This window comes from Bufo bufo, chromosome 4, assembly GCF_905171765.1.
Source record: "Bufo bufo chromosome 4, aBufBuf1.1, whole genome shotgun sequence".
Taxonomy (NCBI): Eukaryota; Metazoa; Chordata; class Amphibia; order Anura; family Bufonidae; genus Bufo; species Bufo bufo.
The window spans coordinates 8,116,369-8,138,716 of NC_053392.1; the positions used below are offsets into that span (position 1 = coordinate 8,116,369).

The 22,348-nt window shown below is 43.5% G+C and overlaps 2 protein-coding genes and 1 long non-coding RNA gene across 3 annotated transcripts in view; 1 reads left to right on the top strand and 2 right to left on the bottom strand.

Annotated features, from left to right (window-relative positions):
• The window catches only part of LOC120998324 (aspartic and glutamic acid-rich protein-like), a 2,513,920-nt gene that overhangs the window by 1,541,673 nt on the left and 949,899 nt on the right, over positions 1-22,348 (top strand). Inside the window, exon 16 of the mRNA XM_040428985.1 lies at positions 9,253-9,331. Coding sequence (XP_040284919.1) covers positions 9,253-9,331 — 79 coding nt within the window. The remainder of the gene's footprint in view (positions 1-9,252; positions 9,332-22,348) is intronic.
• The window catches only part of LOC120998305 (gastrula zinc finger protein XlCGF26.1-like), a 4,064,644-nt gene that overhangs the window by 634,710 nt on the left and 3,407,586 nt on the right, over positions 1-22,348 (bottom strand). The window lies entirely within an intron of this gene.
• On the bottom strand, positions 17,490-18,485 carry LOC120998456. Its single transcript, XR_005778401.1, has 2 exons — positions 18,421-18,485; positions 17,490-18,049 (listed from the first exon to the last, which is right to left on the bottom strand). It is a non-coding gene; the product is annotated as an uncharacterized LOC120998456 (long non-coding RNA).

Here is a 22,348-nt window from a genome sequence, read left to right on the forward strand (position 1 = left end):
TCCTAAGTCGTGACCGGACATTGTTTTTGCCTACTGATTTTATCCCACTCAGGAGGTGAGAATAGAACAAGTGGCATCAGTACCCGATCAGGACTTGATCAGGGTACATTGGCCACTTCATTCTACCTGCATCCCGGGTCGGAGTTTCAAATCTCCACACAATCACCAGATATCTGCGTTGCTAAACCAACTGTCAGGACCTATCAGAGTCACTACTTGTCTTCTTCAGCTTTATTATGTAAGAACAATATCCTGGAGGGAAAACACCAAAGGGCTTTCCTGTATATAATCCTGTCTCTAAGGCCAGTTTGTCATATTTTTAAATTGGCCAAATATTTAATGCCAACTATAGGTAAGGATGTAGGAGCCACAGATGCAACTGAACATTGAGGTTTCTCTCTTACCAACATTCTAGATTCGCCTAGGGGATCTTTGTCACTTACACATGCTCCTAAAACATATATCCCCGAATCCTGTTGGATAGGATTTCTAATGGACAGGAACAGAGGATTACACTCATTATGTTTACAACTGTTTGGTGGGGTTCCCTTCAGGACAGTCATTCTTAGTGACAAACCTTGGCCTTTACTGACTCTAGAGGTAGTTTCCACTGGTTTATATTCCCGACACTTCAGACTAGTGTTCTCCATTCTGTTAATCTCCAATATCCACAGTTGGTATGGTTATATCTAAACACAATTACCATAGACTGGGTCAGTTCCAGTCACACAGATGGACTTATCAGACCAAAACCAAGTGTCCTGTCTGTCATCTGTCTTACAGTCCACTATACTGCAAAAGTCAGCTTAGTTGTTCCTGACTCATCTTGATAATATATCACCGTTGGAATTTGATTTGACTGTGATTTCCCCTTTGTACAATATGGAACAAACAATGCGACCTGAAACAAAACATTATGGCTCTTATAGTCCTGGCACTTGATTGCAGTATGACACATAGATCCAATCGGGCTCTTCTTCCAATTCGACAGCAGTGGCGGCGGTTATCTGGACTAGATGTAGATCTTCAAACCGTAGCTCTAGAACTTTCCACCCGTCTCTTGTTTCACCACTACCCAATCTCCTGATTGTGAAGAATGAATCGCTTTTATACAGTCTGGATTCTAGAAAACAACTAAACTTGGAAATACACATTAGACAATCAATTTGTGCCACAGACAACATCTTTTGAAAAACTACTATGCTGCATCTGGAGCTGTTGGGGAAATAGAGACCTAATCCAGGGGCATTCCCAAAGAGTACTTCATGAGGACTGAGGCCTATCTTCCGGTTAGATGTATATCGGATGGAGAAAGGCCCTAGGGGTAGGTACTCTCACCTCAGTCAGTATCTTTTAGCTGTGGCCTTTGCTACAGGCCCAAACTCCGAATATCCTGGAAAGAGATCAATACAGACACAGACATATTCACACTGTTCCACCTTTGTTCTGAAGGTAGTCAATCGGCAGTCTCTGAAATGGGTAAGATGACCTTGGCATATCCCTTCCTGGAACCCCCATAGTTCTCCCATCATTATTACAGGATTCGCCTTAAACTAACCTAGTGGCAGCATTGTTGAACCCAGGAGCCGTCCACCACAGAACCCAATCACACCTTCTCTCTCTTGATTTGCCCATGTTCTAAATCCATCCTCTTTAGGTAAAGTGCCCTCTGAAGAAAGAGTTTCTTACCGACTCTCCAGAGTCCATTCTCGATCATCACTTCTACCTTTATCCTTTGATGTTTCCTTTCAGCCTCTGTAGCCTGTATCTGAAAAAGACAAACTTTTTGGAAGTCTACTGGCTCTAAGCCATCCTGTATCACACAGACTTCCACTTAGCGTAGACTTCAGGTAATAGTTTAGCCTCTACCTTCTCAGGCAGCATCAGGGCATCAAACATCTTTCATACACTCAGCATTCATTATTGACGGGCTTACCCATGGATCAAACAAAATCTCTGCTTCACCAGATTAGGCCATAATAATGAGTGATACCGAAGGCATACCTGGATTAATATGAATGTTCACAGTCTTACCCTCAGCCATCTTACCAACCTCAGCGAGTGTCTTCAGCCCTGTCTCCTGCACTAACATTGCTGGAAGGAGTGGTTCTTTCTTGACATCAGATTAAGTGTAAACAGCATATCCTGTCCGAAATGATCCATCTTCCAAGAACCTGAAATTATCCACCAGAAACTCAAAAATGTGTCATTAATTGGAGACAGTCATGTGAATTAGAATTTTTATTTTTATTTACTACTCCCAGAAAGCACTACTACTCCCGGAGGGCACTACTACTACCTCCAGACGCAGCAGAGTAGTCAGATCTAATTTTGTACACCCTTAAGATGGTGATTAATTGGTGAGAGAAGTAGGAACTACATTACTTTCTACTCCTACACATGTGATACTACCCTTAGCCATGAGAGATCATGGAACATGTTTGCTATGAGGCAATCGAATTAGATCCTAAGGATTGTATAGATAATAGGGATCCAGCATTTGATTCTGGATTGTTAATTCCCTATGGGCGTTGCACTTGAAGGGCTGAACTTTTATAGCTCCTCCCATGGGCGTGGACGTGGGCAAGTACACATAAAGTCTTCCTTCCGCCTTCTAGTGGGGAGGACTGATAGGCAGCCACGCCCGCCTTAGGCATTTGTTCAATTTAACTTTAACAACATGGAGGGACAAAATGAACTTCTCTCAAGCCGCCGCTGCACTACAGTAATACACTCGTATAGATCATACGCGGCCGTGAGCGTTCCGTGGTAACACGGCCTGGATTCCTGCTGACAGCAGGAGTGCACGGCATCATTGGTTGCTATGACGCCGTGCGCTTCATGCCGCCGCTGCACTACAGTAATACACTCGTATAGATTATATGCGGCCGTGAGCGTTCGGCCTTAGATTGACTGGATTCGTCATAGATACTTGCAGTTGGCATGAAAGGAATAATCTCTGCAGGCACATTTTAAACTAGTGGAACATACAATTGGGAAAGGTTAATTGCAGACATCATTGTATCTAATCCAATGCTGGAGCCCTGTCTGGAAGATCCATAGATAACACATGTTAGTATCCTCACAGTCTGCAGATGCATTACCAATTTCCAGCTCCCCAACCCCCATATGGAGGGAGGTTGAATTCCTGAGGGGGGTTCAGTAAGAGCACAGGAGGGGGATGTGAAGGAAAGAGCAGAATACACGATGGGAGGTGTTCCTGTTGAGAGCACTTTCCAGAGGGGAAACAGGAAAAGTTACTGTGGTGCTACAAAACACAGATTAACCAGTTTGGGTTTCAGCAGATTTTGAGAAAGGGGGATGGGATGCCACATGGTTTTTGTTCTTTGTTCTCTTTGGGATTCAAAATCTTCCATCTTGCTTAAACTTTCTAACAGTCACTTCTATAAACAATTTTTCCCATAACTCAGCTTGTACCAGCCTATTACCCTTTACTCAACATCTCTTTTCCTTCAATACACGTTCCACAATCCTTCATTTAGTCTACCGGTTTCTGGCATATCATTTGCACCCATGAACGATTTTAACTTAATAACAAAAACTTTAGTTTCGATATGCAGCCTCTAGGGGGAACTCTTACACAATACTACGTATTTCCGGAAATCTCTGCTACTTAATTTGGCATAATGCTTTCATTTATTTCTAACTGAAACTTTTCCTTTCTTTCTTGCATCAACCGAGCTGCTGTTAACATCTCCTCACTATATCCTGTAACATTAGAGTTACCCATTTTATAGGTTAATATTTTATTAACCCCTTAGAGACGCATGACGTACCGGTACGGCATGTTTCCCGAGTCCTTAAGGACCCATGACGTACCGGTGCGGCTTTACCTGCGGTTGCGGCAGTGCCATCGGGTCCCCATGCGGCTGTGGGGGGGACCCGATGGCATGGAAGGCAGCGCGATGTCTAAGGAAGGCATCTGCGCTGCCTTCCGGTGAAGAGCCTGTGAGATCCAGCCCCCTGGATCTCACAGGCCGGAAGCTGTATGAGTAATACACACAGTATTACTCATACAGCCAATGCATTCCAATACAGAAGTATTGGAATGCGTTGTAAAGGATCAGACCCCCAAAAGTTCAAGTCCCAAAGTGGGACAAAAAATAAAGTGAAAAAATAAAGTTTTCCCCAAAACAAAATTAAAGTTTCAAGTTAAAATAAACAAAAATGTCATTTTCCCCAAATAAAGTTAAAAAAAATTGGTAAAAAATAGGGGGAAAAAAAAAGTATACATATTAGGTATCGCCGCGTCCGTGACAACCTGGTCTATAAAAATACCACATGAACTAACCTGTCAGATGAATGTTGTAAATAACAAAAAATAAAAACGGTGTCAAAACAGCTATTTCTTGTTATCTTGCCTCACAAAAAGTGTAATATAGAGCAACCAAAAATCACATGTACCCTAAACTAGTACCAACAATACTGCCACCCTATCCCGTAGTTTCTAAAATGGGGTCACTTTTATGGAGTTTCTATTCTAGGGGTGCATCAGAGGGGCTTCAAATGGGACATGGTGTAAAAAAAACCAGTCCAGCAAAACCTGCCTTCCAAAAACCGTATGGCATTCCTTTCCTTCTGCGCCCTGCCGTGTGCCCGTACAGCAGTTTACGACCACATATGGGGTGTTTCTGTAAACTACAGAATCAGGGCCATAAATATTGAGTTTGGTTTGGCTGTTAACCCTTGCTTTGTAACTGGAAACAAAATTATTAAAATGGAAAATCTGCCAAAAAAGTGAATTTTTTTAAATTGTATCTCTATTTTCCATTCATTCTTGTGGAACACCTAAAGGGTTAACAAAGTTTGTAAAATCAGTTTTGAATACCTTGAGGGGTGTAGTTTCTAGAATAGGGTCATTTTTGGGTGGTTTCTATTATGTAAGCCTCACAAAGTGACTTCAGACCTGAACTGGTCCCTAAAAATTGGGTTTTTGAAAATTTCTGAAAAATTTAAAGATTTGCTTCTAAACTTCTAAGCCTTCTAACATCCCCAAAAAATAAAATGTCATTCCCAAAATGATCCAAACATGAAGTAGACATATGAGGAATGTAAAGTAATAGCTATTTTTGTAGGTATCACTATGTATTATAGAAGTAGAGAAATTGAAACTTGGAAATTTGCAGTTTTTTACAATTTTTGGTAAATTTTGTATTTTTTTTTATAAATAAAAATGAATTTTTTTTACTTCATTTTACCAGTGTCATGAAGTACAATATGTGACGAAAAAACAATCTCAGAACTGCCTGGATAAGTCAAAGCGTTTTAAAGTTATCAGCACTTAAAGTGACACTGGTCAGATTTGCAAAAAATGGCCAAGTCCTTAAAGTGAAATAGGGCCGAGTCCTTAAGGGGTTAATATTCTAGATTCTTCCTAGTCGGAAACCACAAAATGTTTTAACCTAGATTCTTACTAATTGGGAATTCACAAAAAAATAACTAAAACAACATCTGGTGACCCGATAACCCGGAACAGGATGGTGATTGGTGGTGTGATAATACACCACCAATCACCATCCTGCGATCCTGAGAGGTGATGGTGACATTACCTCTCAGGATCGCTTCTGATTGGCTGCCGGGCGGGAGGTTTAACCTGCTGCAGCTCTCCTTTCCTCCTCCTTTCTGTGTCCGGGAGCGAGGAGAGAGGAGCCTGCATCGGATCTCCTGACCCAGCACCCCCCTTCTGACCCTCCACAGTTCTATCTGGCACTAAAAGGTACTTGGGGAAAGGTTAGGTTAGGCAGGGATATTCAGGGAAAGTTTAGTGGGGGAAAAAAAAAGTTTGAAGTATACATATTGAGTATCGCCGCGTCCGTATCGACCGGCTCTATAAACATATCACATGATCTAACCCCTCAGATGAACACCGTAAAAAATAAAAAAATAAATTGTCACCTTACATCACAAAAAGTACAACAGCAAGCGATCCAAAAAGGCATTTGCCCACCAAAATAGTACCAATCTAACCGTCACCTCATCCCGCAAAAAATTAGCCCGTACCTGAGACAATCGCCCAAAAAATAAAAAAAACTATGGCTCAGAATATGGAGACACTAAAACATCATTTTTTTGTTTGAAAAAAGCTGTTATTGTGTAAAACTTACATAAATTAAAAAAAATATACATATTAGGTATCGCCGTGTCCGTATCGACCGTCTCTATAAAAATATCACATGACCTAATCTCTCAGATGAACACCGTAAAAAATAAAAACTCTGCTAAATAAACCATTTTTTGTCACCTCACATCACAAAAAGTGTAATAGCAAGCGATCAAAAAGTCACACGCACCCCAAAATAGTGCCAATAAAACCGTCATCTCATCCCGCAAAAATCATACCCTACCCAAGGTAATCGCCCAAAAACAGAAAAAAATTGCGCTCTCAGACTATGGAAACACTAAAACATGATTTTTTTGGCTTCAAAAATGAAATCATTGTGTAAAACTTACATAACTAAAAAAAAAGTATACATATTAGGTATCGCCGCGTCCGTGACAACCTGGTCTATAAAAATATCACATGATCTAACCTGTCAGATGAATGTTGTAAATAACAAAAAATAAAAACGGTGCCAAAACAGCTATTTCTTGTTACCTTGCCTCACAAAAAGTGTAATATAGAGCAACCAAAAATCACATGTACCCTAAACTAGTACCAACAATACTGCCACCCTATCCCGTAGTTTCTAAAATGGGGTCACTTTTATGGAGTTTCTACTCTAGGGGTGCATCAGGGGGGCTTCAAATGGGACATGGTGTAAAAAAAACAGTCCAGCAAAATCTGCCTTCCAAAAACCGTATGGCATTACTTTCCTTCTGCGCCCTGCCGTGTGCCCGTACAGCGGTTTACAACCACATATGGGGTGTTTCTGTAAACTACAGAATCAGGGCCATAAATATTGAGTTTGGTTTGGCTGTTAACCCTTGCTTTGTAACTGGAAAAAAAATTATTAAAATGGAAAATCTGCCAAAAAAGTGAATTTTTTAAATTGTATCTCTATTTTCCACGTCCGCTCAGATCCACGTCAGATCAACGCGGCCTCCCTGCCCACCCCCTCCAGGTACCTATCCCCAGGGGTGAGACCCGTGCCCTTACCAGTGGAAACCTTCTGCTGGTCAGATATAAGGACAAGAGGGATGTCCTTGTACTGTCCGCAATTCATGGTAACGGAAATGGAAACTGTGGGGAGGGGTGTGTGGGTACAATCAACACACATGAACTGACTTTTTGACCTTGTTTTTAGCTTTATTATTATGTCTATTTAACCCTGTAAGCTCCATTTAGGACCTGACATATACACAAGATGAGGGACATGGATTATGATCCCTCACACCAGTGATGGGCCCGACACATGTGGGGGTTTTCTTGAAATTGGATAACCCCCTTTAAATCGCATTATGAATTGTGCTGTATCCTGTAGGATTCCAGGCGCATTGTGTAATTCTGTATAAAGATGTGCTAATTACATTTCCAGATATCCAGGATGCGCCCCATGGAGGGGACAATTCACCTGCACACAGAAAGCCGAGCTATCTGATCATCAGTGTAAGAGGTGCTGAAACCTCACTGACCTCCCAGGTGACATAGAGATGCTGATGACACTCATGATCCAGCAAACTCATATATCCTAGACCTAAAAAATATACCTCCGAGGCGGCCATGTCGTAATTCATGTTTTATAGTAAGTAAGTTATGGTGTTATGATCATGAACCTAGGAGCATCCTTGGTCTCAAGCAGCAGGATTTTCGGCTTTAGGAAACCTACCAAATAACTTATTGGTTGAGGCGTGTCTGTATACTGCATGTGACCACAGCCAAGGAGACATGTCCATGTACGTCATGTAACTGCTGTGGAAGTGATGTGTCCTCCATGTGAGCGCTGTGGAGGTGACGCATCCTCCGTCTGGAGGGGACGTGTCCTCCATGTTAGCGCTGCAGAGGTGACGTGTCCTGCATGTGACAGTCATTGTTCAGCAGTCTTGGGCTGTACATCTCTGAGGTCAGTGGATATTGGGGTGCGCTCTCATCCCTCTATGGGGGTTCAGCCCTGATATCGGGGGGCGCTCTCATCCCTCTATGGGGGTTCAGTCCTGATATCAGGGGGCGCTCTCATCCCTCTATGGTTGTTCAGCCCTGATATCGGGGGGCGCTCTCATCCCTTTATGGGGGTTCAGCCCTGATATCAGGGGGGGGTGCTCTCATCCCTCTATGGTTGTTCAGCCCTGATATCGGGGGGCGCTCTCATCCCTTTATGGGGGTTCAGCCCTGATATCAGGGGGGGTGCTCTCATCCCTCTATGGTTGTTCAGCCCTGATATCGGGGGGCGCTCTCATCCCTTTATGGGGGTTCAGCCCTGATATCAGGGGGGGGGTGCTCTCATCCCTCTATGGTTGTTCAGCCCTGATATCGGGGGGCGCTCTCATCCCTTTATGGGGGTTCAGCCCTGATATCAGGGGGGGTCCTCTCATCCCTCTATGGGGGTTCAGCCCTGATATCAGGGGGCACTCTCATCCCTCTATGGGTGTTCAGTCCTGATATCAAGGGGTGCTCTCATCCCTTTATGGCGGTTCAGCCCTGATATCAGGGGGCACTCTCATCCCTCTATGGGTGTTCAGTCCTGATATCAGGGGGTGCTCTCATCCCTTTATGGCGGTTCAGTCCTGATATCAGGGGGCGCTCTCCTCCCTCTATGGGGGCTCAGTCCTGATATCAGGGGGCGCTCTCATCCCTTTATGGGAGTCATACTTTCTGGGGATTTTTCAGTCTTTTTTCCATTATAAGCAGAAAACTGAAAGGTCAAAAATCCTCCTGGAAACTATAAAATGTCCGGTGAATCTGTGGCTCATCAACTGCTGCTGACTGCCACCCCCCAATCATCCAGACTCTCAGAGGGCAGCGGGGTGAACTCCACCCTAATACACCCGCTGGTTTCTGTTCTCCTCTGCCGCATTTCAGGATCTACAAGAGGATTTACAAAGATGGCGGCTGACAGCAGAGTTCCTCCTCCTGTTTGTGGCGCTCAGTATTGTATTCAGTCTGTGTGTTATCTCCTATAGGTTCTGACTCCAGGAGGAGAAGTCCCCCCGAGAGATGTCCCCGTCCTCTGTATTCCCAGGACTGTCCAGAGGAGAAGCTCCCAGAGAACCATCAGGTAGATGGAGCTGATGTCTCATCAGAATCTGACCAGAAAGGGACTGAACCAAAGACCATTTTACATTTCTCTTCTTTAGGATGAAAATCTGATGGATATTAAGGTTGAGGTTAAAGATGAAGCAGAAGAGGAGACGGATTTATGGGGCGATCAGCAGGGTAAGGAGGGGGGCTGTCATGGGTCACCTGGATACTACTCCCATCATCTGATCATCACATATAATCACTCTGTCCTGTCCCTGTGTATTTCCTACAGATGGACTCCTAGAAGGAAATCCCCCCGAGAGATGTCCCCGTCCTCTGTATTCCCAGGACTGTCCAGAGGAGAAGCTCCCAGAGAACCATCAGGTAGATGGGGCTGAAGTCTCCCCAGAATCTGACCAGAAAGGGATTGAAGCAAAGATCATTTTACATTTTCCTCTCCCCCCTCTAGGATGGCTCCTGACCATGAGATGATCCTCCTCCCACCAGGCAGGGACAGTGAGGGTAAAGCAGCTTCTCATCTGTGTCTTCCTGTCTTTCCAGGTGGGGAGAGGACATCATCTTTACATGGCAGCAGGTGCTGTCATTCAGGCTTACCTTGGACTCTTAGGTTTGTGTAATGGAGCCTGCAGCAGACCTTTCTTCCCTTCTCCTCTGGAGCACCAGTGGAGGTGAGGAGCCTCTCTGAGGCACAGCGGTTACTGGACACTCATGGAGTTCCTCCAGCCTTCTCCACCTTTGCCTGAGATTTTCTGCTCGGGTGGGCCGACGTCAGCAGGGTCTGGTGACGTCAGCAGGGTCTGGAGGCTTGGCGCCCACTCGATGCCCCTTCTGATGTTGGTGAGGCTGTGATCGGCTGGTGATTCTGGCTCCAGTGTGAAGGTGACAGACGCTCTCAGACAGTGATGGGAGGGTTATTTCTACCTGGACTCTGGGCTGTGGACATCCGGTTTGCTGTAATGTGTGGAGCCTGGTGTAAGTGACCGGCAGTGAGAGTGGTGTATGTGTGCAGCGCTGGGGGTAAACAGAGGACTCCTGGATTAATCGGCCGTTTTCTGCAGGTTCCTTTCCTTTTCTCTGGGTGAAAGATTAGTGATAAGGATGCGTCCAGTGAGTCTAGGTCAGAGCAGGAGCCGCATTCTCCTAAATGCCAGATCTGTTCTGGTAAATTACTAACGGGTGGATTTCTGCCTTAGAAGGACGTTTAGTGAAGCTAGGGCTGGGCGATTAGTCAAAATAATTCAGTTAATTCGCCCTTTTCGAGCTTAACAATATAGATTTTTAATAATAATTGTCATATTGAATTTCTTTCTTTGCATCGTAGCAGCACATGTTCGTGTCTTTTGCTCCTCTGCCGCCCACGCCATTAATCTGCACATGTTGCACTGATACAGCGCTCCGGATCATTGTAGGATCCCAGCTGTGACCGTAGTCACGTTCCCACTGTAACGGCCGACATCAGAAATAACTCAGATGCCAGCCACTTAACTCCAATGGCATGTAGGTAGTTACACAGAAGCCGTATGACTCGCTGTCATCCATGCAGTTGTGCAGTTTGCTCATATACATGGTTAGGACACCATCACCACTGATGAGAAACCTTTATGCTGCATTGATACCTCCTATTCCTCCCACAGTGCACAGAAAGGAAGACGTGAAGATCCGGAGCTCAGAGCATGTATTTAGGTATATTGCCCTGCAATGTTCTGCTGGTGACCTGGGTGACTATGCACCAATCTGCCCACCCGTCATAATAAGCTTATATTGTAGGTGACACCTGCAACTCTACATTCATACTAAGCTTGACATGCCAAAAATATATTACAAGCTAATCAGTCCGGTTTATGTATGCCGAAATGGTGTCCTGAAGACTCGACAGAGAATCAAGTTATCGCCCAAAAAAAATATATAGATAAAGATATATAGAAAATAGAGATTATTATTATTATTATTATTATTATATTTAGTTTTTTTGGGCAAAATCGCCCAGCCCTAGTTGCAGCCTAACTTGTCCAGGCCCAGGTCTATGAAACGGTGGCTCTGGAATCATTGTTAGAAGATAATGCTCCCCATGAATATTACACCGAGGAGTCCCATTATTCTGCCTTATTCCTACTGTCGACATCAGCAGTCCGTAGCTCATGAGCTTTTTTGGTGGGTATATAATTTGTGTGGTAGGCATGATTACTGCCTTTCAGGCCATTGGTGGTGGTGATTCTGACACTGTGCAGTGTGAACTGTTCTCGTGCTGCTGTGGTGAACGTATATTGTGAATAATCAGCGTGGAAACTGCGGAGCACCACATACCATTGATGTGAGAGGTGAACTTTGCCAGTAAAGAGGCTCAAGGGCATACTAAAACACTACAGAGGAGCAGCTCACCACCAAAATGAACAGTTCGTCGAACCCTACTGTTTATGGTGCATCGAAGCAGACGGACGGTCACTGGATCTGTGCTAACAAAGGTTTCAATTTTCGCGGCAGTATCAGAATTGGACTTTCCTGGCATTCTTTGGGCCACTCATCCATGTGGAAGGCTCTCCACTGATTTGTGTATGAATCCATCCTTTCAGGTCATGTACACCCATACACGCTGATTGTCTTTCTTGGGGCAGATGGAATCTTCCAGCAAGACAATGCGATGTCACATGGCTAGAAATGTCCGACATTGGTTAGAAAAGCAGGACCAAGACTTCCAAGTACTACCCTGGCCACCTCATTTCCCAGACTTGAACCCAATTGAGCATCTGTGGGATGACCTCGATGGTTGTGTTCAGTCTGTGGATCCTTCCCCATGTACCTCCAGCAGCCGTGGGATGCACTGCAGTCAGTTTGGCTTCAGATACCTATGATAACCTACGAGGATCTTGAGTCACTCGCAGCCCATCTAGCTGCTGTCTGTGCTTCTCATGGCGGTCACTCTGTAGATTAGCTGCTATTTAGAATAATGGGACTCCACTGTGTATATAGGTTATTTTCCTTCCGTTACTATAAGCCGTTGACAACCTTTCTGATGGCGCAGCAGCCTCTGTAAGGCTCACAGGAGGACCACGGCTTCAGGAGAGCTTCATGGCTTACATCCTGGTCGGGGGATGTGAGCTCTACAATGAAAATGAGTAACGCTCCATTTCACAGGGAATTGTTGATGGAAACCGTCTGATTCTAAGAAATGTTTCCCGTAAGATTAGAAGGAAATATCCCTTGTATTAATACACAAGGTCAGATAGATTTCATAGGAAATAAAGGAAAACTGAAAATCCCTGGGTGCTGAGAACATTAGAACACTGGGGCAGGATTCCCTTATGGGAAAACCTTCACCACTCCCCCTATTCATAGTTCACATCTGCTTCAGGAAGGAGGTTACATGACATCCCTGGATTTTCAAGATATTTCTATATCCCAGTTATGTGAGGACTGCAGTGTATATAAAGGGATAACTGAATCATTTTCAATCCAAGCTCTGCCCTTGGGATAACAACTGCTTCCAGAATATTTATGTACATGATGATGGAGATGGGGCCATTTTTTTTATGTTCAACAGTCGGTGTCTGGATAACCTATTAGTGGCAAAAACAGAGATTTTAAAAGTACATGGAGAGAAGTATAGGGCCACTTCTTATTTTAACTGAATGCAGATTTTTCCTTCAGTCCCGTTAGCACAGGTGTATTACATCCAGCCTCTAGCCATGCAGTCCACCATTACCACAGATATATAACATCCACCCATTAGCCATGCAGTCTACCATTACTACGGGTGTATAACATCCAGCCTCTACCCGTGCAGTCTGCCATTACCACGGTGTATAACATCCAGCCTCTAGCCATGCAGTCTACCATTACTACGGGTGTATAACATCCAGCCTCTAGCCATGCAGTCTGCCATTACCACAGTGTATAACATCCAGCCTCTAGCCATGCAGTCTACCATTACCACAGTGTATAACATCCAGCCTCTAGCCATGCAGTCTACTATTACCACAGTGTATAACATCCAGCCTCTAGCCATGCAGTCTGCCATTACCACAGGTGTATAACATCCAGCCTTTAGTCATGCAGTCTGCCATTACTACAGGTGTATAACATCCAGCCTCTAGCCATGCAGTCTGCCATTACTACAGGTGTATAACATCCAGCCTCTAGCCATGCAGTCTGTCATTACCACAGGTGTATAACCTCTAGCCATGCAGTCTGCCATTACCACAGTGTATAACATCCAGCCTCTAGCCATGCAGTCTGCCATTACCACAGTGTATAACATCCAGCCTCTAGCCATGCAGTCTGCCATTACCACAGTGTATAACATCCAGCCTCTAGCCATGCAGTCTACCATTACCACAGTGTATAACATCCAGCCTCTAGCCATGCAGTCTACCATTACCACAGTGTATAACATCCAGCCTCTAGCCATGCAGTCTGCCATTACCACAGGTGTATAACATCCAGCCTTTAGTCATGCAGTCTGCCATTACTACAGGTGTATAACATCCAGCCTCTAGCCATGCAGTCTGCCATTACTACAGGTGTATAACATCCAGCCTCTAGCCATGCAGTATGTCATTACCACAGGTGTATAACCTCTAGCCATGCAGTCTGCCATTACCACAGTGTATAACATCCAGCCTCTAGCCATGCAGTCTGCCATTACCACAGTGTATAACATCCAGCCTCTAGCCATGCAGTCTACCATTACCACAGTGTATAACATCCAGCCTCTAGCCATGCAGTCTACCATTACCACAGTGTATAACATCCAGCCTCTAGCCATGCCATCTACCATTACCACAGTGTGTAACATCCAGCCTCTAGCCATGCAGTCTACCATTACCACAGGTGTATAACATCCAGCCTCTAGCCATGCAGTCTACCATTACCACAGTGTATAACATCCAGCCTCTAGCCATGCAGTCTGCCATTATACACATTTGTGAAAAAATAGCTTGTTCTAAAGAGCTCACTGCATTCCTGTAATATAATTCCACAGACCAGTTCCCTAAATCTCGTCCCTCCTAGATATTTCAATTGGAAGGAATCACAGTAACTCAGCCAGAAATTGAAGACCATGTAAAGTTAGAGAGCGAGGTCACCGAGTGCTGAGGTTCATAAAAGTCACCCAAGGTCTGATGCCTTCATAACTGCAGATTCACACTTTTTTGTGGCATTAATATCAGCACAGAAACAGTGCTGTGCCAGGAGCTTCATGACATAGATCTCCAGGGCCGAGCACCTGCATGCAAGCCTTCCATCACCAAGCACAACGCCAAGCGTCAGATGAAGTGGTGTATAGCACTGGAACAGTGGAAATGTCTTCCGTGGAGTGACCAATCGTTCTTCTCTACCTGATGGACGAGTCTAGATCAGTTCTAGGTGAATGTTGCTGGACTGCATTGTGCTAGCTGGTGGAGGAGGGATAATGCTATGTGTGGTTTTCTAGGGGTCGGCCTCTTAGTGCCTTTGAATGGAAATCTTAATACTTCGGCGGACAAGACATTGTGGACAATTGTATGCTTCCAGCTTTGTGGGAACAGTTTGGGGAAGGCTCTTTAATCTTCCGCATGACTGTGCTCTAATGCACAAAGCAAGCTCCATAAAGACATAGGTGAGTTTGGTGTGGAAGACGTTGACTTGAACCCTGACCTCAAGCACATAAGAAAATCTCCTGCTCCGTGCACCAAGCTTTCCACATCCAGTGTGTGATGCTGGCAGTACGTGCCCGCTAGCATCTCCCCTCTCCTGGCCACTGTCCATCCTGCCCCTAGTTTGCTAGTGTTTCTTAGGGGGCACATTCCTAGTGCCAGTGTGTGCTCTAATATGTCACCAGCTAATGGCTGCAGCCCCGGGTTATTTCCCCATTGGAAGTTGCCTGAGTAATAAGGCTCTCTCCCTGCAAAGTTGTTTGATTGTGTCATCTGTATTCCTATAGAGTTCTTCCTCTCTACAGTTTTCAACCTGTTCCACCTGAACTGACCCACTGCCTGTTACCGGATTGAATGAATTCTGCCCGTTCCCTTGGTGCTTGCACTGGTGTCTCATGTGCCACCTGGGCCGGCAGTCACTGAATGGACACTGCTGCGAGAGATAGTGGCCTGGTGATTCTCCGGCAGTGGAGTACTGATCCCTATATGGGGGTTAAAGGGCGAATGCCAGGGGATCACATAGATGATGCCCTTAGGAGTAGCCCTAAGCCAAATCCTTCAGTGACACAATAGGTCCACACCCACTGTGTTGGTTGGGCCAGTTACGTTCCTGTACCCCACAAACATCTATTCTTCTGTAATGGAATAAGGGAGTGCCTGTAATCTCCAGTCATGTAACATTATCCATAGGTTGATGGGAGGCCATGATAAATCTAGATCTGGGAATGTTTTGGGCCAATCAGGGTCTACAAATATTAACAATAGATGCCTTTGGGGATGGGGAGCACATCCCAAGGGGTTTACAGTGAGATTTAGAGCAGATTGTCATCAAATTTTAGGAGTTGAGTGCGTTCTGGGCGGCTGTAAAATCTTGTTCTCCAAATTTAATCAACTGAAGTGTTCAGATACTCTCAGACAATATGATGGTGCATCATACATAAATCATCAGGGAGGCACAAGGGGCAAATTACTTCAGTCCCTGACGGGCAGAAATAAATATGACATCTTTTGCTGCAGTTCAATATAAAAGATTCCTTGAGCGTAATGATATTGGATCTGGACATAACATTGCATGAAATATGAAAGTGCTGCATGGACATGTTCACGTGACCACAGCCGGGAACGGAAGATTACAGCAAAATTACGGTTACCTTCATAAATTATTATTTTGAAGGATGTTGATGCAAACTGGGAATCCCCTTTAAGGCCTAGGCTAAGTCTCTATTACTCCCTGGTATGTGAATGTGGTGACTGCAGTACTTTGGCCAGGAAGGATCATGGAATTCCAGTCTGTAAATTATCTCAATTTTGATAAAGGATGACAGAATGTTCTGAAATTTGACCGTTTCCTTCTCCCTAAGGTGATAATGGACTTTCATTGAAAGGAGAAAGTTGTTTTTCCTTCCATTTGTGAAAATTCGAAAACTGAAAGAAGGGAAAAACATTCCATAAGTTGGATTTCAGGAGATGTTTTCTTCAGCACCTAGAGGCTTCAAAACTTTGGAGGACATTTTCTAATTACATTTTTATCTAAAAAGAGGATGAAATCTTCCAAGATGTCTATCACCAGGTAGAGTAGAATGGCGACTTGTGAATCCTATGGACAAGGAGCCGCCTGAGAAGTAAAATCCCACCTGACTAGAGCTTCGACCGCTACTTGGACAGAGAGGCATCTGCCTCCACTGAACTAATTTGTAGGGCAGCAGCTTGGGTTATCCCTTACACTTTTGCGAAACATTATACAGCGGATATTCATTCAAGACATGGGAGTAGTCTCTTCATAGACTGTGACTGATCTGGTAGATCTCATGGTCAGGTGCCTACGGGAGGGTGAACAGTATAGAAACACAGATGAAGATAGTATAGTAGCTCACCCGCCTACTATCACCGACAAGGTGCTCTTTGTCTGATTGACTCACCCTGTCAAAACTTGATCAAATAATAGTTATTTAAAGACAGGCACTCTACATCTGGGACCAATTAGAGAAGATGTAGCTCAAAAGTACATACTTTATTACATACAGTAATATTAAACAACATAAATGCCCCCCAAACAATACTTAAAAGGATAAATAAAACAATATATAAAATATTGCAGTTGCGATGTTGGTGGCTGTATGCGCGGCATACACTACATCTGATGTTAGCGCCCACACCAACATCACCACTGCAAAAGTATTTTAGAATTGCGCATCACATCATATTGAAAGGTGTGTATTCAGTCTCTAATGTGACCACTATAATTAAAAAATCCGCCTATTGAAAGGAAATCGCATTAATGAATAATGTCATTTATCAGTGCAGTATCGCAAAGTTGTCTCTTCCATAAAGCGTCACTTTTGATATGGTTTGTTGATCTTGCGTTCCATTAAGTAGGCTGAATATATTCATGTCCATGGACATCATAACATGGGGATTGCGCGCACAGTCTGAATCACCAGACGCGTTTCAGAGTCTTGACTGACACCTTCCTCAGCGGTTGCCCGCATTTACATCGTCTACCCCCTTTTATAGTCCTCTTTCAAGTTAATATGAAAACCCAAAATGGAATCAATCCACCTGTTTTCTTCCTTTTCTGATGTTTTTTCATTGGTGACATTAATATTCATTCTGCTTCAAGTGGTCACAAAGATCTCAGTTTGTACCTTCTTTATCAGTATATGCATTGCGTTTACATTGCGTCTTTGATGCGCTTTTTAAATTTTTTCGATGGGGCCCCCCGTCCCTTCCATCTAGCAATTATAACCTGATGATTAGAAGAAAACAAAATCACTGAATGTCAGGATATTCCAAAGATAGTTGCTGAATCAACATAAATATCACTGAGGGCAACTTCCTAAAACGTTACTTTTAATCTACATACAGAATTAATAAATACGGTCACCAACTGGACCACGATTTCCGTAGTACATAAAGCTCTCAATACAATGGACGGCTAGCAAGGACAATCAAAACATAATACCTTAGGAAGGATAATCAAAATATGATATATCTGTCCCTGATCTTGCCCTTACCACCACTGCTCAGCCCAGAGATACACCTTGAAGGTAGGTGTACTCTGTCCACGTACCTGGGCTAACCTGTACTTATACAGCCCTATCACTTTCTGACACAACGTACAATATCCCAACGCGTTTCCCCTTATAGATTATCAAAGGTTCATCAGGGGACCTCTAGTATCAGTATGGTAATAGGATGCCATATACATAAATAGTCAATAGATGAATAATAAATCACTGGAGCGCCCCCGTCAAAAATGCATCTGTGATGAGATAAAGAAGACACATGGATAAAATACTTATACAGTGTGTGAATACCAACGTACACTAGATATAAATCGGATGCCAGTTGGATAGTTTAACATCACTGTATTATATCAAAGAAAGAGACATAAAAATTATCCAAGGTAAAATTTAAAATAATTACCCCTTTTAAAAAAAAAATATAATAATAAGAAAAGAAAAAATTAACATACTAAAAAAGTAACTATAATTATGAAGATACCACTTTGAAATGGAGGGAGAATGGATATTAGGAATTGAATATATTGCATTCTGCATCCTAGATTTATACACGTATTTTTAGTTGCTATTAATAAATTTTTATTATTTTCTTTACATTTATTTTTATCACTTTTTTATTTATATACAAAGAATCTGTTTCAATTAGTATAAGGAAGGTTTGAACACAAAAACGCATCGAAAAAGAAAAAAAAAAGCGCATCAAAGACGCAATGTAAACGCAATGCACCTTTTAAGTAAGTGCAGCCATGTACTGATAGAGAAGGTACAAACTGAGATCTTTGTGACCACTTGAAGCAGAATGAATATTAATGTCACCAATAAAAAAAACATCAGAAAAGGAAGAAAACAGGTGGATTGATTCCATTTTGGGTTTTCATATTAACCTTAAGAGGACTATAAAAGGGGGTAGACGATGTAAATGCGGGCAACCAAAGAGTCAGTCAAGACTCTGAAATGCATCTGGTGATTCACACTGTACCCGCAATCCTCATGTTATGATATCCATGGACAGTATCTGACTACTTTTTGGGAAGCGCTTCCACAAGTGATTTACCTCATATTCTACCTGCCCGGGAGTCTATCCAGAGTTCGGCATATAGGAACATCGTCGGAGTAATCACGTGGGACGCCAAGCACTGAGCTCAGCGCGATAAAAGAAAACCTATTACTGTATGTAATAAAGTATGTACTTTTGAGCTACATCTTCTCTAATTGGTCACAGATGTAGAGTGCCTGTCTTATATAAGCCAAGTATAAAAAACATAATTGTATGTAAGGAAATATTCGACAGAGCAAACTTTTGAGGGAGAGAGAAGAGGGTGGAAATCCAATTACAAAAGGTTCTCCAGCACTTCTTAAAATTCAATCCTTTATTGTAGATTTCATAAAACCATCTTGTACAAAAACAAATTAAAAACCAAACCTACGTATTTGGACAGAGAAGAGGATGTCTGCTTACTGCAAGTTCTCTTTGGGGTTGAGAAGATGGAGAACCCCTTCAAACTCCCTGTGCCTCCCTGGTGGAAGGAGGATCATTTCATAGGCAGGTGCCGTCATAGAGGTCTCATGGTTAAGGAATTTCCAGTAAGAATAATTCATGTTTTTTTTTCTCTTCTTCAGGATGAAAATCTGATGGATATTAAGGTTGAGGTTAAAGATGAAGCAAAAGAGGAGACGGATTTATGGGGCGATCAGCAGGGTAAGGAGGGGGGGCTGTCATGAGTCACCTGGATACTACTCCCATCATCTCATCATCACATGTAATAATCTCTCCTGTCCCTGTGTGTTTCCTACAGATGGATCCAGGAGGAGAAATCCCCCCGAGAGATGTCCCCGTCCTCTGTATTCCCAGGACTGTCCAGAGGAGAAGCTCCCAGAGAACCATCAGGTAGATGGAGCTGAAGTCTACCCAGAATCTGACCAGAAAGGGATTGAACCAAAGATCATTTTACATTTTTCTTCTTTAGGATGAAAATCTGATTAATATGAAGGTTGAGGTTAAAGATGAACCAAAAGAGGAGATGGATTTATGGGGCGATCAGCAGTGTAAGGAGGGGGGCTGTCATGGGTCAACTGGATACTACTCCCATTATCTTATCATCTCATGTAATAATCTCTCCTGTCCCTGTGTGTTTCCTACAGATGGATCCAGGAGGAGAAATCCCCCCGAGAGATGTCCCCGTCCTCTGTATTCCCAGGACTGTCCAGAGGAGAAGCTCCCAGAGAACCATCAGGTAGATGGAGCTGAGCCCTATACACATCTATATAGGGGGGTCCTGCAGTCATAGAGGGGTCATAGATTGTGGGGGTCTCTTATGTGGATCTGTTAGATTTCCCACCTGTCTGCTGTATTGTCCTGAATTGTTACAGATGACAAATCAGGGGGAAGATGTGACTGATATTAAAGTGGAGGATGAAGAAGAGCGGATGATGGGTGATCCCCCATGTAAGAGTGAGGTGGAGGAGGAAATTCCAGTCCATGTGACCACAGGTATGGAATCATGAATGGAGGAAGTGGATTTGGAGGTTTCTTCAGGTGAGGCTCCACCTTACCGCTCCCTTAAAGTTCCACTCCGGGCAGTGACCCCTGTGTTATGTGTAGGAGCGGAGGGGATTATGACTGCACATAGACATCCTTTCCAAGCTCCAGGCTGGACACTAGAATTAGCAGCAGATTTTGGGGGGCACCAGCTTCTATGAATGGCTGCACTAATGGCCGGGGGTCTGAGAAAACTCAGTTTAACCCCTCAAGCTAGGTGTCATCAGATGCCGGGTGTTATAGATGACATTACTTCTACACTATAAAGGCTGGTGACATGTAGTAATGGCTGTTATACCTCAGGTAGGTGACATCAGATGCCAGGTGTTATAGATGACATTACTTCTACACTATAAAGGCTGGAGACATGTAGTAATGACTGTTATACCTCAGGTAGGTGTCATCAGATGCCGGGTGTTATAGATTACATTACTTCTACACTGTAAAGGCTGGAGACATGTAGTAATGGCTGTTATACCTCAGGTAGGTGACATCAGAGGCCGGGTGTTATAGATGACATTACTACTACACTATAAAGGCTGGAGACATGTAGTAATGACTGTTATACCTCAGGTAGGTGTCATCAGATGCCGGGTGTTATAGATGACATTACTACTACACTATAAAGGCTTGGGACATGTAGTAATGGCTGTTATACCTCAGGTAGGTGACATCAGATGCCGGGTGTTATAGATGACATTACTTCTACACTATAAAGGCTGGAGACATGTAGTAATGACTGTTATACCTCAGGTAGGTGTCATCAGATGACGGGTGTTATATATGACATTACTTCTACACTATAAAGGCTGGAGACATGTAGTAATGGTTGTTATACCTCAGGTAGGTGTCATCAGATGCCGGGTGTTATAGATGACATTACTACTACACTATAAAGGCTGGAGACATGTAGTAATGACTGTTTTACCTCAGGTAGGTGTCATCAGATGCTGGGTGTTATAGGTGACATTACTTCTACACTATAAAGGCTGGAGACATGTAGTTATGGCTGTTATACCTCAGGTAGGTGTCATCAGATGCTGGGTGTTATAGGTGACATTACTTCTACACTATAAAGGCTGGAGACATGTACAGGGAGTGCAGAATTATTAGGCAAGTTGTATTTTTGAGGATTAATTTTATTATTGAACAACAACCATGTTCTCAATGAACCCAAAAAACTCATTAATATCAAAGCTGAATATTTTTGGAAGTAGTTTTTAGTTTGTTTTTAGTTTTAGCTATTTTAGGGGGATATCTGTGTGTGCAGGTGACTATTACTGTGCATAATTATTAGGCAACTTAACAAAAAACAAATATATACCCATTTCAATTATTTATTTTTACCAGTGAAACCAATATAACATCTCAACATTCACAAATATACATTTCTGACATTCAAAAACAAAACAAAAACAGATCAGTGACCAATATAGCCACCTTTCTTTGCAAGGACACTCAAAAGCCTGCCATCCATGGATTCTGTCAGTGTTTTGATCTGTTCACCATCAACATTGCGTGCAGCAGCAACCACAGCCTCCCAGACACTGTTCAGAGAGGTGTACTGTTTTCCCTCCTTGTAAATCTCACATTTGATGATGGACCACAGGTTCTCAATGGGGTTCAGATCAGGTGAACAAGGAGGCCATGTCATTAGATTTTCTTCTTTTATACCCTTTCTTGCCAGCCACGCTGTGGAGTACTTGGACGCGTGTGATGGAGCATTGTCCTGCATGAAAATCATGTTTTTCTTGAAGGATGCAGACTTCTTCCTGTACCACTGCTTGAAGAAGGTGTCTTCCAGAAACTGGCAGTAGGACTGGGAGTTGAGCTTGACTCCATCCTCAACCCGAAAAGGCCCCACAAGCTCATCTTTGATGATACCAGCCCAAACCAGTACTCCACCTCCACCTTGCTGGCGTCTGAGTCGGACTGGAGCTCTCTGCCCTTTACCAATCCAGCCACGGGCCCATCCATCTGGCCCATCAAGACTCACTCT